The 16,332-nt window shown below is 42.2% G+C and overlaps 1 protein-coding gene across 1 annotated transcript in view; it reads right to left on the reverse strand.

Annotated features, from left to right (window-relative positions):
- LOC147010770 (glutathione hydrolase 1 proenzyme-like) overlaps nucleotides 1-16,332 on the reverse strand; it is a 79,442-nt gene that overhangs the window by 1,002 nt on the left and 62,108 nt on the right. The window contains exons 7-12 of the mRNA XM_085860185.1: nucleotides 14,926-15,062; nucleotides 14,204-14,391; nucleotides 13,116-13,204; nucleotides 12,904-13,016; nucleotides 8,089-8,199; nucleotides 1-7,965 (exon numbers count right to left, since the gene is read on the reverse strand). The exon at nucleotides 1-7,965 is cut by the window's left edge and continues 1,002 nt beyond it. Coding sequence (XP_085716311.1) covers nucleotides 7,822-7,965; nucleotides 8,089-8,199; nucleotides 12,904-13,016; nucleotides 13,116-13,204; nucleotides 14,204-14,391; nucleotides 14,926-15,062 — 782 coding nt within the window. The 3' untranslated portion in view covers nucleotides 1-7,821. The remainder of the gene's footprint in view (nucleotides 7,966-8,088; nucleotides 8,200-12,903; nucleotides 13,017-13,115; nucleotides 13,205-14,203; nucleotides 14,392-14,925; nucleotides 15,063-16,332) is intronic.

A 16,332-nucleotide genomic window follows, 5' to 3' on the forward strand; every position in this document is an offset into this window, starting at 1 on the left:
CGACATTCGTGGCATTTTCCAGGAAAGCATCCCCTGCGAATAGCAGGGTCCAACAGTATCTATCCAGTATTTGACATTAAAGCGGTTGAGATTATCCATCATTCAAAGAAGAAAAACGATAGCCAACCGATAAATTATTGCAAGTACAATGATCAATTTTGTAAAAAAAAAAATAACACAGGAAAGAGCAGACTTGGCTTCAAATGACATTTCATTGTGAAGAAAGAGGCCTGAGGAAGTTCCAAGGTCACGGATGAAATATCACCCAAGACCCAGTGCGTTCTAAAATGTATTAGGTCATCCTTGGCACAAGGTATTGGTTTGGACACGTACATGAACACACATACACAAAAACACACACCCATGCAGGGTGCACTGTTAATGTGGGAAACTTCCGATAACTCAGGAGCTCTTTGGAAGAGCTTGAATTGGCCCGAGGTTGGAATCCTGGGCCTCAACTCCAAATAAAACAAGTGAAATCCTTCAATACAGCGCGTGTGGTGAAGCAAATGAGTACACTAATGTTAAAATATGCAATTTATGCTTTTTCAGTTGAAAAACAATTAAAAAGCGAACTTAATATTTGAAATGTAAAAATCTTGTTATTATTGTGATAAGCACCTTTATATATAACAGAAGGAATGAAATCATTCAATACAGCGTGGCAGGGGACCGCAAAAGAATGATAGCATAAGAAGAACTTAGCTTTCAGCATTCGGCGATCGGCACGAAATGCGATGGTGGGCTGAAATAACGTCTTTCGTTCATTCGTACATGAGGGGCGCGTTTCTTGGTTTTTTTTTCCGTCAAGCAATAAATTAAATGGTTTTCACAGAAATAACACATTACTTTCACAAATTTCCATTGAAATACTTGGGTATTTCCGTCAATTGTCACCATTTCCATCGAGGTTACGCACTGCATCGACCGGACGGCCGTCATTGGCTGTCTTGAAGCACGTGGGGGGGGGGGGGTGGGATACGGGGGACACCGGAGACGTGGTAGACGCCGGCGGGGACATTTCAAACTCGGTGCAATTGTATACAGCGCAAGCGCTGTAATTAGATGCATTTGGCACAGGTTTAAAGCAGATGGAGATGAACAGGTTATTAAAAGGAGGAAAAGAAAATACGTCCTGTGCAACCAATGGATAATTTGTATTAAATACTACTTCACCAATAATAGCGCACACACACAAGGTTTGAGAAAAGATATGCTTGAAAAGTCTAAATAATTAGCGCACTAACTTTCACGGAGCAAAGTTAAGGCTGCTTCTTCTTTTGTTCAAACCAAAAACATCATTGCATTTACTACCAGCAAAAGGTTTCACAATTGAAATGTTTCTCTTTCCTCGTGTTTCATTTTACACGAGGAAAAGGAAGAAAAGGTCAGAATGAGGTTCAATAAATGTTTCACTTATTAGGCAGGAAGTGAGAAATGTCCGAAACGACGAAGAAAAGGTTGTCGCCTATTGGATAAATAATTGTTACCCTCTTTACGGACAATTGAGAGTGCAGTTTATGCTACGTAGGTGTTTGCAGTTGTGTGCACAACAATAATTTCTCAAAAAGGGTTCACCGTTTTAGACATAATAATCGAGTCCAGTACTCTTGACAAAGCTTTGGAATGCTCGTGACAAGTCGAAAAACGTTTCAAGGCCAGATCCAATTTTGGACGCATCGAGAATCCATGGCAGGATGCTCAACTGAGAGGTGGCAGGGAATTTGTAGTTTGTTCGGGGTGCCGGCAATAACTCGACTGCTCTTCACGAAAGACACCAAGGGGCCTTTAGCGGCCAACAATGACTAATGCTGATAGATGGGACATCCAGCTTAATGGCACACGCGTTGATGCCTCGCCCTGCACGCGAAACATCAGGTAGATGGTTTATAGCTAGGTCGAGATTCAAACCCATGCTAGACAACTCAGAGGGAATGTGCATTGCATCAGCACTTTGAGCTGGGACTGCGGTGGGTACCTTCACTCACAAATAGGAATCTCGATGGAGAGAGGTCATTATGTGGCAAAATGACAATGAAACATATATATATATATATATATATATATATATATATATATATATATATATATATATATATATATATATATATATATATATATATATATATATATGGATGGATGGTGCCTCCCCAATAAAATGCAATGCAGATTGGCTACATTCACGAGACGTTTCCAGACATGCCAGCGTGACTGGCATTGTTCTTACAATTGGCAAAACATGCACTGCAGAAGCAAATCATGTTTAAAATTAAAAAATGGACTGAGTAATGTGTGACACAATGCTGTGTACTCAACCCCACATTAGGAACGACTCATGTGTGAGCTGTGCGTGTGATGAAACCGAACAACATTGTGACTCTCATCCGGCCATCGTCATGCTGCACCAGTGACCCGAGATGATTTTGCATTGCTCCAGCGCAACTTTGTGAGTGAAGAAGAAACTCATTGGGCTGTGTGTGAGCTTGCTGATGGAGAGACTCAGACCCACATCAAGATGGAAAAGCAAACGGAACAAGTTTCTTTATCGGCTTTAAAATTTCATTATCAAAGTGATCTTTGGCTCATGTATGCACATGAAATGCAGGACAAGAATATAAGGAGACGTGTACTTTTACAAGGTTTAAAAAAAAAGACAGGAGACAAATACATTTAGAATGAAGGATTTGAATTTGGGTTCCCAACATATTGCGGCAGAGCTCAGTTGGGAACACCAATCAGGCCAACTGAGCACAGCTCAGATAGGAACATGAAACAGGCCAATTGAGAACGACTATTCATGTAAAAAATTTTATAATTAAATCCATGCAGTATGCTTATGCACACTGTATCCCAATCACGCTGCCAAATGAATGGCTATAAAAACCCAGCTGGCTCATGAATGACCTTAAGGAATCAGGTTACCGGTCTGACCTACATCGTCTGGTCTGTGTGTGCTGTGGGTCCCCATTTTATAATCGACTGTTTAAGAGTCTTCGTGAGAACCAAGGGTGGTGAAAAATGTTAGCGACGAAAATGTGGTGCCACCCACATACCGATAACCAACGACCAAGGAGAAAGGATAAACAACAGCAACAACAACAACAACAACAGCTCATTCCGAAAGCCTTTCACTACCCCTTACATTGTTGAAAAACATTTCCAATCCATCCAGTAACAGCCACTTCGAGAACATCGAAGGAACGGATAATTATCTGTCGGAACTGGTCAACTAGTCATATCAACTTCATAAAACGGTTGTACGTGGATTCGCTCCCAAAGCAGTTTGGAGTAATAGATACAGTACATGGATGTGTTCGTTTAAAAGGATAAAAACACATGATGCTTTGCATGAAAAAAAGAAAAAGAAAAACAAGGATGAATTTGAGCATCATTGTGATATAAATAGATAAATCCTTCTTTGTAAACTTCACATTGATTCTACTGAAGTTGGCGACATCAGGTAGTTCGCATTTTCAGTCAGGTGTACAAGTTCCGCAATCGTTCCAAGACTATAGCAAATAATTATGAACAAACAAACAAACAAACATACTCTCAATTTTGGCACAAGGATACGAAAAGTCGTTTTGTGGTGTTTTAGAGGGGTGGGCGTGGGAGATATTGATGGAATGTTGGATGATGTTTTGTTGGGTTGTGGGTCGGGGGGGACATTGGTGGTGGTGCATGTAGGGGGTGTGGGGGATGCTCGATGATGTTGCGAGGGTTTGTTTTGAATCTCTGAAGAAGAGGTATTAATTTTGGGGGAAACATTTGCAGCATTTCGGATGTAAAGTGATTTTTTTTTCAGGGATTTTACCAAAAGTAAGAGTCAGTTCCGATTTCTTCATGTAAACGACGGATGTGAACCAATGGTTAGAGCGGTGGTGTGGGAGGAAGGGATTAAGGGTTTGTGAATATGTGGGGATCTCTGAATGATCATACTGAGTGTACGAGGTCAGGTGGCAAGGTGCTTAATAGAAGGGAGGTGGCGAGATTCATGGCGGTTCTTGAGAGAGACAAAAAAATAGGGGGGGTTATAATGCAAGGGAAAGGTTATATTAAAGATGTTGTACACGAAAGCCATGAGCTTGAATGGAAATATGCAAGAGATGGAAGCTCGGGTGGTATGACAGTTGATGTAAGCAAGATGTGGTTTAGTGAACAATCCAAGTGGAGAACAGGTGTCAAAGCTAAAGGGTTTATAGGTGTAATAGCAAAGAAAAGGGAGAAGGTGTGACAATCTGGGTGAACGACAGTATTGTATCGAGAGAAAGGCATGATATGAAGGAGGGAATTGACGGAGAGGATTCTGTGTGGATAGACATGAGAGATTCAAAAAATAGTAAGGGACTTGTAGGATGCTATTATAGGACTCCTGGTGCAAGGGAAGAGCAGGAAATATGGATACGTGAATAATTCGGAAGATCATGTGATAAGGGAAGAGTTCGGATTGTGGAGGATCGATTTTAACTTGCCCGGGATATCTTGGGTCGAGGAAAGGGCACTGCGGATGTGGAATTTTTAGACATTGTCCAGGATTGCTTTTTAACCCAGTTTGTACAAAAGCTCATGAGGGGGATTGCTGTGTTGGACCTCTTTTAGATGAACGATCCCAATATTGTGGAGGATGTGGAGGTAGGAGAGCATCTGGGGTCAAGCGACCGCAATATAGTAAGCGCTACTCTGTTGCTGAGATGTGAAGTTTGGGATAGTGGTGCAAGGTTGTTATATTTTATGACAGCAAACTTTGAGGGTAAGAGAAGTGATTTGGGTAAAGTTAATGAGTGGGTGCTCTGCATCAGAAAAATGGGCAACCTTCAATGAGCAAATGTTTACAGTGTCAAGTAGGCATGTTACAATGAGGTGTAAAGGTAGGGGCAGAAAGAGGCCAGGGTGGTTGAGCAGGGAGGTACGTGGTGTAATTAAGGATAAGCAGAAGGAATTAATAAAATACAAAATAACAGGACTCGAGTCTGACTCACGTCTATATAGGAGGAAGCAGAGACTAGTTAAGAAAATACCTCGACAGGCTAAAAAAAGGAAATATAAGAAAAGACAGCCAAGAATATTAAACACAACACCTTCTTTAAGTATATAAAGGGTAAAGAAAGGGTTAAGAAGAGTGTGGGCCCATCGAGGAATAACAAAGGAGAGTTGGTGTACGATGAGGGTGAGATGGCAGGATTATTAAAATATTTTTTGCTTCTACATTTACACGGCAACAGGGTTACTTCCAAAAGTGGAGGGGTATCTATCTCGGTGGTGACCAAAGACTTCTAGAATAGATCCAAGTCAGAGTAGAGGAAGTGAAGAAGCAGCGACGAAGCAGCTACAAATATTAGGGGATGATAAAACTCTAGGGCCGGATATTTTCAATACCTCACTGGAGACAGGACAGGTAACGGAGGATTGGAGAATAGCAAATGTAATGTACGGGATGGCTGTGCACGACCCGTCTCCAAGTTGTTCCAGATTGCCAATGGAATGTGCTGCTTGATCTGATCCTCCAGTCTGAGTGATGTGTGACCTACGTATGTGGCATCACACCGGCACTGAAGTTCATAAATAACATTGTTCAGTTTTATGGTAGGGAGCACGTCTTTCTGGACTGAGGGTCGCGGTTTGTGGGTCGGAAAAAAAAAAATCACTCTCGCTGCAACAGTGTTGTAAGTAACACCGTGAAACTGACCGTTTCACCGGTTGTTCAAACTTTTGAGAGATTTTACCTCTCCATGGCAGCATAAGATAAACCGGACATTTTTCTGGTCCAAATACAGTGTCCTCAGACTGATTGGCAGTTTTGCGCTGTATGAACCACAGATGAGTCACTCGGGGTTGCCATCGTCACGGAGAATGGTTTTAATGCGTTCAATTTCAGCAGCAAGTTGACATGGTGAACATATGGCCCACGCTCTATTAACAAGGGTATTCATACGGGCAATCTTGTAGCGTGTTGAGCTGAAGGAGTCCCACCGTGTGGATTGCCCAATGAAGGTAGCCTTGTAGGAGATCGTCGACAAGAATCCATCCTCGGTCTTCTCGACCAACACATCAAGAAAGGGAAGTACATTTGACTGCTCGGTCTCGCACGTAAACTTGTATGCAGGATGGAGAGCATTGACACATACGAGGAAGTCAGTGGAGGCGGTAGGAGTATTGATGATTGCAAACGTGCCGTCCACATATTGGTAGTGTACCGTAGGTCTAATGTTCATGTTCATTTCATGGAACACACGCTTCTCATGAAAGCCGACCAAAATGTTTGCAAGCGGTGGACTTAATAGTGATCCCATTGCTCCTCTGTGTACACGTGTTGTCATTGAAGCTGAACTCCACTGCACGTGTTGCCGCGTTCATGGGTTCCACAGAGACCACTTCAGAGATACGGGGATGCCATACATAGATCGATGGTTTCTCGGAGAGGAACGTTCGTGAACAGGCTGGACATTTCAAAGGAGCACAAGGTCACAGCCTTCTGGTCCTGCTCCAATTCACACATGGTTATATCAAACGTGAATGAATCTTTGATTACGTACTCGGAGAATTCCTCGAGAACAGGTCGCAATAATTCACACAACCACCAGGAGAGTTTACGTTGCGCAGAACCAATCAATCATCGATAGTATCGGACGGCGTGGGATGCCATATTTATGTATTTTGGATAACCCATACATCCGAGGATGCTGTGAACCATCCGAGGGCGGGGGGGGGGGAGTGGTCAGATTCAGGAAAGTCTAGCTACTTTAATAGATTGGGCAGGTGATCGGCAAATGCAGTTCAACATAAACAAATGGAAGGTGCTGGGGATGGGTAAGAATAATGAAGATAGGGATTACATGATGCAAGGGGCAGTCTTGGAGTGTGTGATACAGGAGAAGGATCTGGGGGTGGTAATAATAGATATATGGGACGGGGAGTAATCAGACAGCACAACTCCAGGCAGCTATAGGTAGAGCAAACAGGGTTTTAGGTTGTATTCATAAGGAGATAAATTATACATCAAAAGAGGTAGTGTTAACGCTGGATAGGAATTTAGTGAGGCCTCATCCAGAATATTGTGTGCACGCAGTTTTGGTCACCACAAATGACGAGGAATATAACTGCCATACGGAGGGTTCAGCATCTAGGTACTACATTGATTTTGGGGCTCGCTGGACTTAGCAAACAGAAGCAGGTGAAGGAGACGGGACCTTACACATTGGAAAGGAGGTGATTGTGAGGATATTTGATAGACATGTTTAAGATAATGAAGGGTTTGGACAAGATAGGCGCAGTGGGGGTTTTCAGCAGAATGGACAATGTTAGGACTAGGGACCGTAGCTTAAGGGGAAATAAGATGAGAGTTAGGAGAGCTGTAAGGAAAGGGTCTTTCAGTCAGAGAGCGTTTAATGTGTAGAATGGTCTTCCCGGAAAGGTAGTGGCAGTGGAGGAGATGGATAAGTTTAAATGGGATTTTGATCGGTACCTGGATGCATTGGAGATATTCGCTCGTGTGCATGGTGTAAGTAGCTTGGGTGTGGATGGGTGACAACACTGGGGTTGGTGCAGCACAGGCATGATGGGTCAAATGGCCTCATCCTGTGCCAAGGTTCCTTGTGTATCCTTGTGCATGAAACCATGACAATGGTTACTTAGAACTGCTTGAGGTATTTGTTTAGGTTATTGCAAGCCTTTTAGTTGTTCGTCACTCATAGGTAAAGTAAAAGTTATGGAGAAACCTGAACTGAACGTCTGTGCTGCACAAAGTTTCTCCTTTTTACACCCCTTCCCACACTGCCATGGTTGGGAAAATGCCTTGCAAGACATCCTGTTCGACAGTTCTGCTCAGAACCCGGCAGCCTCTGCATGCTTGCGTTCGTCCGATTTGGCCAGGATGCGCGAATCGCTCCGAAGCACCGCTTGCACCACAACATTCCACGGTGTTTGTACAATCAGGTGTCCAAGACTTTCCAGCTGTCGTTTTACATCCTGGAAAACAAACAATGGTGGGAAGGGTTCCAGTTAATTCGTGTTAGTTTCGATTCAATCGTTTTACAATCCAACCGAGGGAAGGTAGCGAATGCTCGGTGGTTACATCATGTCTGTGGTTACCTCGTCAAAGTTATCCTCCAAGTTGACAGTGAGATTACTCCCTACGTACAGCCGTGGAGCCATAACAGCCTTCTCCAAGTCGTAACCAAACCAAAGAATATTCATAATGACCTGAGTGTGACAGGAAACCCAACCATAAGAACACCATTTAATGATGGTTTTAATGAGCCTGTCAGGGTTTTGGTGTGTGTGTGTTTTTTCCTCCAGTGATCAATAATGTTGTTAACAGGTGATTTTGAAAATGCATTCCATCACTCATCTCGCTCTCGGTTGCATCATTTGTGGTGCACAGTTAAGCTGATTATGCACCAGCCCAGTCGATTTTAAGAAAGAACATTTTCAATTTCACCAAGGTGCAGACACACAATGGCCTACATCTCTTTTACAAAGATGCCCTGAGAGGATGGACAAGAAATACCAAACATATATATACATACAATTATATATATATATATATATATATATATACATACATATGTACTGTATATTATATATCTTCTATATATTACTAAAACTCTCATCTTGTATGTATGTATGTATGTATGTATGTATGTATGTATGTATGTATGTATATATATATATATATATATATATATATATATATATATATATATGTTCCCTAAATACAGCCAAAATGGTACAGGATAGCGCAAAAACTTTCAGCCCACCTTACTTACCATTCTCCTGCGGTGTGCAGTATCAAGTTTCGTTCAAATTGGGCAACGAAAATAATTATTAAGAAATCAATTCCCGATTCAGTCAAGTACTCTTCGGGAGAATTTGATCAATGCAAACAACCTCAGCGGTATAGTTGGCTGGAGCTATCATTGTTTTGTTTTTTTTCTTGAAATAACTTTTTTTTTTTAATCAACCGCTGTCACAACGGGAACCCAACGGGTTCACGGGTCGTCGAGTATATATATATATATAGTATATATATATATATATATATATATATATATATATATATATATATATATATATATATATATATATATATATATATACACACATACATACATACAGGGTGTCCCTAAAAAATGACATCATTTCGTAGTCTAATAACATAGCTAATTCTCGCTCAAATGATCTCAAATTTTAACAATATGTGTAAAAACTAACTAAGTTGAACGTTTCATTCTTATATTATCTCAATAAGAATCTACCAGGAAGATGGATTGGGCGTGCCAGTGATAATGACAATGTGCTGTTGAAATGGCCACCACGTTCACCTGACTTGACACCTTGTGATTTTTTTTCAATGGGGCTATGTGAAAGGACTGGTCTATAGCCCCCCTCTTCCTACAAGCCTAGAGAAACTTAAGCAGAGAATCACTGAGGCGCTGGAGAATGTTACGCAAGACATGCTACAGCGTGTTTGGCAGGAGCTGGACCACCGACTTGACGTGTGTCGTGTCACAGGCGGTTCGCATATTGAACATTTGTGAAGTTTTGAGAAAACGGTTATAAAATCTACATCCCTCTGAATCTCTTGTTCGAATTTTGATAAATAAATCTTTTATTGTTCAACATGAAGCTTTTTTACTTTCGTTTGCCTGGGACATGTAGTTACTTAGATATTCAAGTTTCAAATGCTGTCATTTTTTTAGGGACACCCTGTGTATATGTGTATATATATATATATATATATATATATATATATATATATATATATATATATATATATATATATATATATATATATATATATATATATATATATATATACATACACACATGTGGAGTGTGATAAGCACTCCCCCAATCCCCATTGGACATAGTCCTATACCAAAGCGTCACCTCCAACACAGAGGCCTCGGCCCGGCGATTCTGTCAAACAAAGATTTCATGGTCAACATCAGTTAAACATTAAACAGAGCCACCGATCTGGATTTCAGGCTTATTCACAATCATCAGCATGACATACCAATAAATGTCAAACCAATGATGACCACATTTGTCATTTATCCATCAGATGCACCTCCTGACTGTTGTGGTGAGCATCACCGTGGATTATGTCTCACATGGTAAAAATCACATAATCCCAAAGAACAACCATGCATCTGCTACCCACATGATTGCTCCCACCAATACAAACCATTCAACCATAAGGCACATGATGTGATCGGCAGGTAAATAGAAGCATGTGGAGTGTGACGAGCACTCCCCCGATTTTACCGTGTGAGACATAATCCACTACGATGCTCACCATAACAGTCAGGAGGTGCGTCTGATGTATAAACGATGAATGTGGTCATCGTTGGTTAGATATTTATCGGTATGCCATTCTGATGAGGGCAAATAAGTCTGAAATCCGGATGGGTGATGCTGTTTGATGGTTAACTGATGTTGACCATGTAATCTGTGTGGAGACCTCTGAGTTGGAGGTGATGCTTTGGTATTAGATCATGTTCATGGGAGTGATCGTCACACTGCACATGTTTTGATTTACCCGCCGATCACATTACGTGCCTTCTGCTTGATTGGTTTGCATTGGTGGGAGCAATCATCTGGGTAGCAGATGGGTGGTTGTTCTTTGCGCGTTATGTCGTTTTACCATGTGAGACATAATCCGCAGTGATGCCACACATAACAATCAGGAGGTGCATCTGATGTATATACATACATAGGGTGTTGCAAAAAGATTGATACAACTTTGACTTACTGCCATTTCTTTGTTTTTTTTTTTGATCTATACCGTTTTCCTTTTCAGGGTTTGGTGGTGTTTTCGTGGTATTTGTTCCCTGGGATTTCTCGCTCCGTAGCTCAATTATGCCGATGACAGTGAAGCAGAAGACAAAAGTGGTGGCTCTGTGATACGACACTAAATCATATGTAGACACCCACCGGAGATTCTGCCAGGAATACAACCTCAGAACACGTGATGGACATACAAATTGTGCCACTCAACGTCTTGTGAAACATTTTGAGCACAAGGGTGCAGTGCACAACCAGAGCAAGGGAAACAGTGGCAGCCCAGCATCAGTAACCAAGAGTCGAGCCAACATCGACGCCATGTGGGATTCTGCAATTAACAGTCCCAAGAAGTCCCATCATTGGTGCTCCCAGGAGCAAGGCATCAAACCAACATCAGTCCGATAGATCCTCACGAAGGAATTGAAGCTTTTTCCCATACATCATTGTGAGGTTTCTGTTTCTTTGTAAATAAACATTTAAAGTTGTGTTTGTGTGTGTATTTATACATAAAATGGAAGGATGGCCTGGAGGTATGTGCACTTACGTTCTAACTTTGAAGCCATCTCACCTGGGTTTGAATCCCAGCTCAGCTATAAACTGTCATTCTGGTGTTTCACAGGCAGGGTGATGCAATGTGCACGCCGTGCCTCGGATGGATATTAAATGAGTGCCCCGTGTGCCGGCATTAGTTGGTGGATGTTAAAGATCCCACGGTGTCATTCGCAAAGAGTTGGCGAGCTATCCTGAACAAATTTTAATGGAAAATGAGAATATTAGCAGGTCATTGGAAACTACAGCCTCAGGATATTACATCAGCAACTCAGTTTTGAAAACAATGCCTTTTGGTGCTATGACTCGATTTTGGGCGGAAGGCCCGATGATGTGGCACACCAAGCTGTGACACGTTCACCGTGTAAAAGTCATTGGTGGAACTACTCAGAACTTTCTTCTGCCTAAAATCAGATGTTCTGTTTGTTTGCATAATCTAAGAGCTTGAAATGAGCTTCATCTGACATGATTCATCATCATCTGATCGAGCGTACTCGGGCATTTTGCCTCTCGATGGCAGAAATAATCTACAGCGGTTGCCAGTTCTATTGTAGATCGCGGTGTTCGCTTGAACCGGTCTCCCCCCTAAGGCGGAGTGCACTTCATACCGTACTGCAAGTACAGTAGCAGTCGCTAATTCGTGCCTCATCTACCCGCTGCCATCGATGATTTTCTGACCTCGAATGGCTCAATTATCCCAGCAAGCTGGTACTCAATTTGCCGACCTCAGAAGGATGACAGGCTGAGTCAACCCCCTGGTGTGTATTAATTCAGTGGCCCAACGGGGCTTGAACTCAGGACCCTTGGATCCCAAGCCGCTACCCTAACCACTGAGCCAACACCAGGCTCTACATGATTAGTCTCTCGACGTTCACCTGCCGGGATGTGCAACACCTGTGACAGATTTCCTGTCGACCGGCATGGACTACATTGAACAGCTGCATGCACAACTGCAATATTGTTAGGCGTACAGATCCTTCCAGGTCATCCTGGAGGAGGTGGAGTTCGTGCACTGACAGTTTCACAAAGCATTTTTGGCATATGAGAGCATTGTGTTCCTGGAAGGACATTTTCTAACATTAGAAATAATTTTCAAGTCTCCCTGAACCTGAATTATTGAAGTAGAGTTCCAGGATCCTTGCTATTTCGAGTGTGCTGTCCACCAAAATTGGTTGTTTGTTGACGTTAAAGATCACACGTGTCCTTCACGATGAGAAGGAGAGTTATCACCAGCACCCTGAACAAATTACAAACTCTTGCTCCAACTCACTCGACAAAGTCCATTCGCTGAGTTGGGACTCTGGCACTCCCTCGCCCATTATGACCCAATGGTTATCCAGGATGAGTGACAATACCAATACACCGTGCTTGCAAATCACCAGTATATCAAACCCAGACTAGACATTTGAAAGGTGAGTACGCAAGCTCAGAGCCATCCTGAAAGCCAAAAACGCATTCATTGCAAACAACATTATTTGAGGGCTCATAATTGTATTGAAATGGCAAGACCATTTCACAAATGATTTATCATGGGCATGTTGTAGAAGGCAGGTGGACTGACTGCCGTACCTGTACAATTCCAGCAATGATTCGACTTCCTCCAGATGCACCCACAACCATCTTCACCCGTTTGTTCTTGTCGAGAATGATTGTGGGACTCATGTAAGAAATCGGTCGTTCACCTGCCGGGATGCAATGCACTATTTACATGAATCTTGTCATTAAAACCAGAAGAAGAACAAAAAAAAAAAAAAGGAGGTCTCAATGGAGAAAATACCCACCAGGTTGTGGGAAGCTTTTGTTGCAGAAATCCCGCATATGGTCATTCAATATGATTCCAGTCGAGTGCGAAACGACTCTGGAACCAAAACTGGAAGAAAAAAAAAATTAGAAAATTAAATCAACATGAGAATTTGAATGTCATGCCCAATCTGAGAATCATCGTGCAGGGCCATCTAAAAGCCATGCCACAAGGCATGACAACCGTTAAGCAAACACCGAACCACGTTTCAAAATAGACGACGCAAATCGAAAGGCAACTGCAGGCTTAGCTTCACAATGATGATGTTACCACGTCGTTTGACCGTTAACTTATCAATATCGCAATAAATCAAAGGAAAATTTCTGCGGTCAAGTCAAACTTGTGATAAACTACAATGTAAACAGCCTGCGCATATCCTGGCATTTCAAAGCAGTTCAGCAGCTGTTTTGCAGATTCTGCAAGAGAGTTTTTAATGTTGGAAATGGTAAAACAAACAAATAAATAAATAAATAAAAAGAATTGATGACAGCAACATTTTCATCGTGAAGACCAAAGCCAACCTCGCACAATCAACGACCAACTCCTCATCCCCCCACCCCACCAGAGACATGAATGGTTGAATTCTCAGCCAAACTCAATTTTTTTCTTTTGGAGTTTCAGAAAATCATGTTTGGAGCCCTTCGGAAATAGCAGCTGAATCCAAAAGCATGAAATTATCAACTGGCTGTACAAACAACTACGAGTACACAGCACTGCCCACACAACCACAACAGCACCGTATGTGCACAGCACAACAACACGACTGCATATGCATGTGCAATACGACCATGTACTCAAGCACATCACAACTACATCTGCATAAACAACATCCTACAACACAACATTCACATTGCAACTACATATGCAAGCACAACACAACATAGATATACAACAACACAAGTTCAAAAGAAACACTTCCCAAATCATCTTTTACTGCATAAATATTCACTCGCAACAGCTGTCTGCTCCAGACAGCCAAGTTAAGTCGAGTGAAAGCGAGTAAAGTCTCCGTCCCTGTGCATTTTCCACCTCCTATCATATCTTCGTGTACCCTTTGAGGAATCTTACAATGTGTTGATGGAACTAGTAACAGAGACAGCACTGCCATCAGGAGCCAGCACAGAGATGTGGGACGTGCCGGGACGATCAGACAACACGACATTTTGTAGCAGCAGCTCTGGGTCGACGTCTTTTTGATGGGAGATGGCCGAGCGAACTTTCGCTCCAAAGTCAGATGAAAGCAAACGCCTTACGAGCTGGAAGCAAAAGATAACAACAACAAAAAAAATAACCACATTTCCTGAATAACATGTTTTCATCCAACTTAGGGTGCCTGGTGTTGGCTTCATGGTTTGGGTGGTGGGCTTTGGATCCTAGTATCCTGAGTTCAAATCCCCCTCAGTTGTTGAATTAATAGCAGGTGGGGTTAACTCAGCCTGTCATCCTTCCGATGTCGGCAAAATGAGTACCAGCTTGCTGGTATACTGTGTCGGAGTGGCGACCCGTCCAGGATTGTGCCCAATAGCCAAGGAGACTGCTTCGGCAGCACCAGCGCTCTGCACAGAGTCTAGTCCCAATCTCCTCCTCCTCTTCCTCCTCCTCCTTCAACTTAGGCTGAGTTCCAAATAATAGGGTGGAGATTCAAATGTGTTTCTTCCACCAGGATTTATCAGGCACCAGACAGTGGACCAGGCAAGTGGAATAAGGGTCAAGAACCTCATTAAAAAAAAAAAAAATCAACAGCTAGTGTAATGTGATGGTCATGATGTGAAACGTTGTCCTTTACCAACCTCTGATGTGTTTTTAAACTGCGGGTCTCCAAGTTTGTCATGGTACTTGGATACATATTTGAGTGCTCCTGCCAGCTGGTGGAAAGTGTTCTCTCTGTTTTTCAGCTCCATAATGCTCTTCTGTGTCATCTTGTAGCCTGTTGGGTCAAATAAATAAATAAATAAATAAACAAGAAAGATGTCATGCATAGTACGATGCTTGCCAAATCCAAATAGAAACCAGTTGCCATGGAAACAGCAATTTGACAAGGTTTGTGATGCAAATAAAACAACAACAAAAGAAGGAAACTTTGTGTGTGGGTACACAGACAGGCACACGTGTAAAAACTGCCAACGCCAACTTGCGACACTAATTATCCCCGCACGGAGGGCACGATCTCCCAGTTATCCTTTTTTCTTCTTGCCCCCATAGATTCGCTCTCACGGCAAAGATTAGTATTCCTGTCAACGAAGTGATCGGTCTTATATACTCATACCGACAAACAATGTGTGCGAGTTTAAATTTGATATCTGGACGTAACTGATTCAGTGACGCAATCGGCAAATCCTGTTCAAATTTTAAGTCGATTGGATTAAAAAAAGATATTTTATAAAGTTGACCTTGAGGTCCAAAATGTTCACCTTGACCGCTCGAGAAAATGACCGACAAGTGATTGACCAACAGCCGGTCAAAGTAGAAGGTCGCATCGCATCCCAGGAGGTGTCAACAATGACTCTGTACCAAGTTATCTCAAAAAGGTACGTCAGGAAACATAATCTTGCTGTGACATTTTTGACCTCAAAAAACAATAAGCTTATACCTTTTGAGTTGCTCCACCAGTTGGTTAGGCTTCGTGAAGATCGGTATTGTGACCTGTCGGCAACTGGCGGACAGACACAGGAAACCAAGATAGTTGGAAATGTTCAATTTCTCAAGTCATAAAAAGTCTCGTCTCAACCAGGGTTGCTCAATCACTTCACCACCGAGCTGAATACGTGGCACTCCGGACACGACAAAGCAGCCCATTATGCTTGTGCTTTATCCACTCTCAATCTGCTATTACGTAGCACTTCTTTTCTTTTAGTTTTACCTCGATCTGTTTCTTTATACATTTTTCAACGTACATGATGTAGCAAAAGTACAGGACACATTTGAAAATGGCGTCGGTTGGTAATACAAGGAGGTGACCCAAATTTTTTTTTTTGTTTCAGGTTGCGAGAAAAACTTCAGAATTTCACCCAGAAATTCAATATCGAGGATGGCTACATGGACAGATGAGCAGATAAGCATTTGTTGCTCATCAGAAACTTGCGAAGGGACACCGATTTTGGCACAGAGGGAATTCAGGAGACATTTTGAAGTTCGTGAAGCTCTACCAAGGAAAGCGATTAATGGACTGGAAATCAAACTTCCGTGAAACTTCCGTC

Source organism: Eptatretus burgeri, chromosome 16 (assembly GCF_056783735.1).
Source record: "Eptatretus burgeri isolate ZD-2024b chromosome 16, Ebu_testis_v1, whole genome shotgun sequence".
Classification (NCBI taxonomy): domain Eukaryota; kingdom Metazoa; phylum Chordata; class Myxini; order Myxiniformes; family Myxinidae; genus Eptatretus; species Eptatretus burgeri.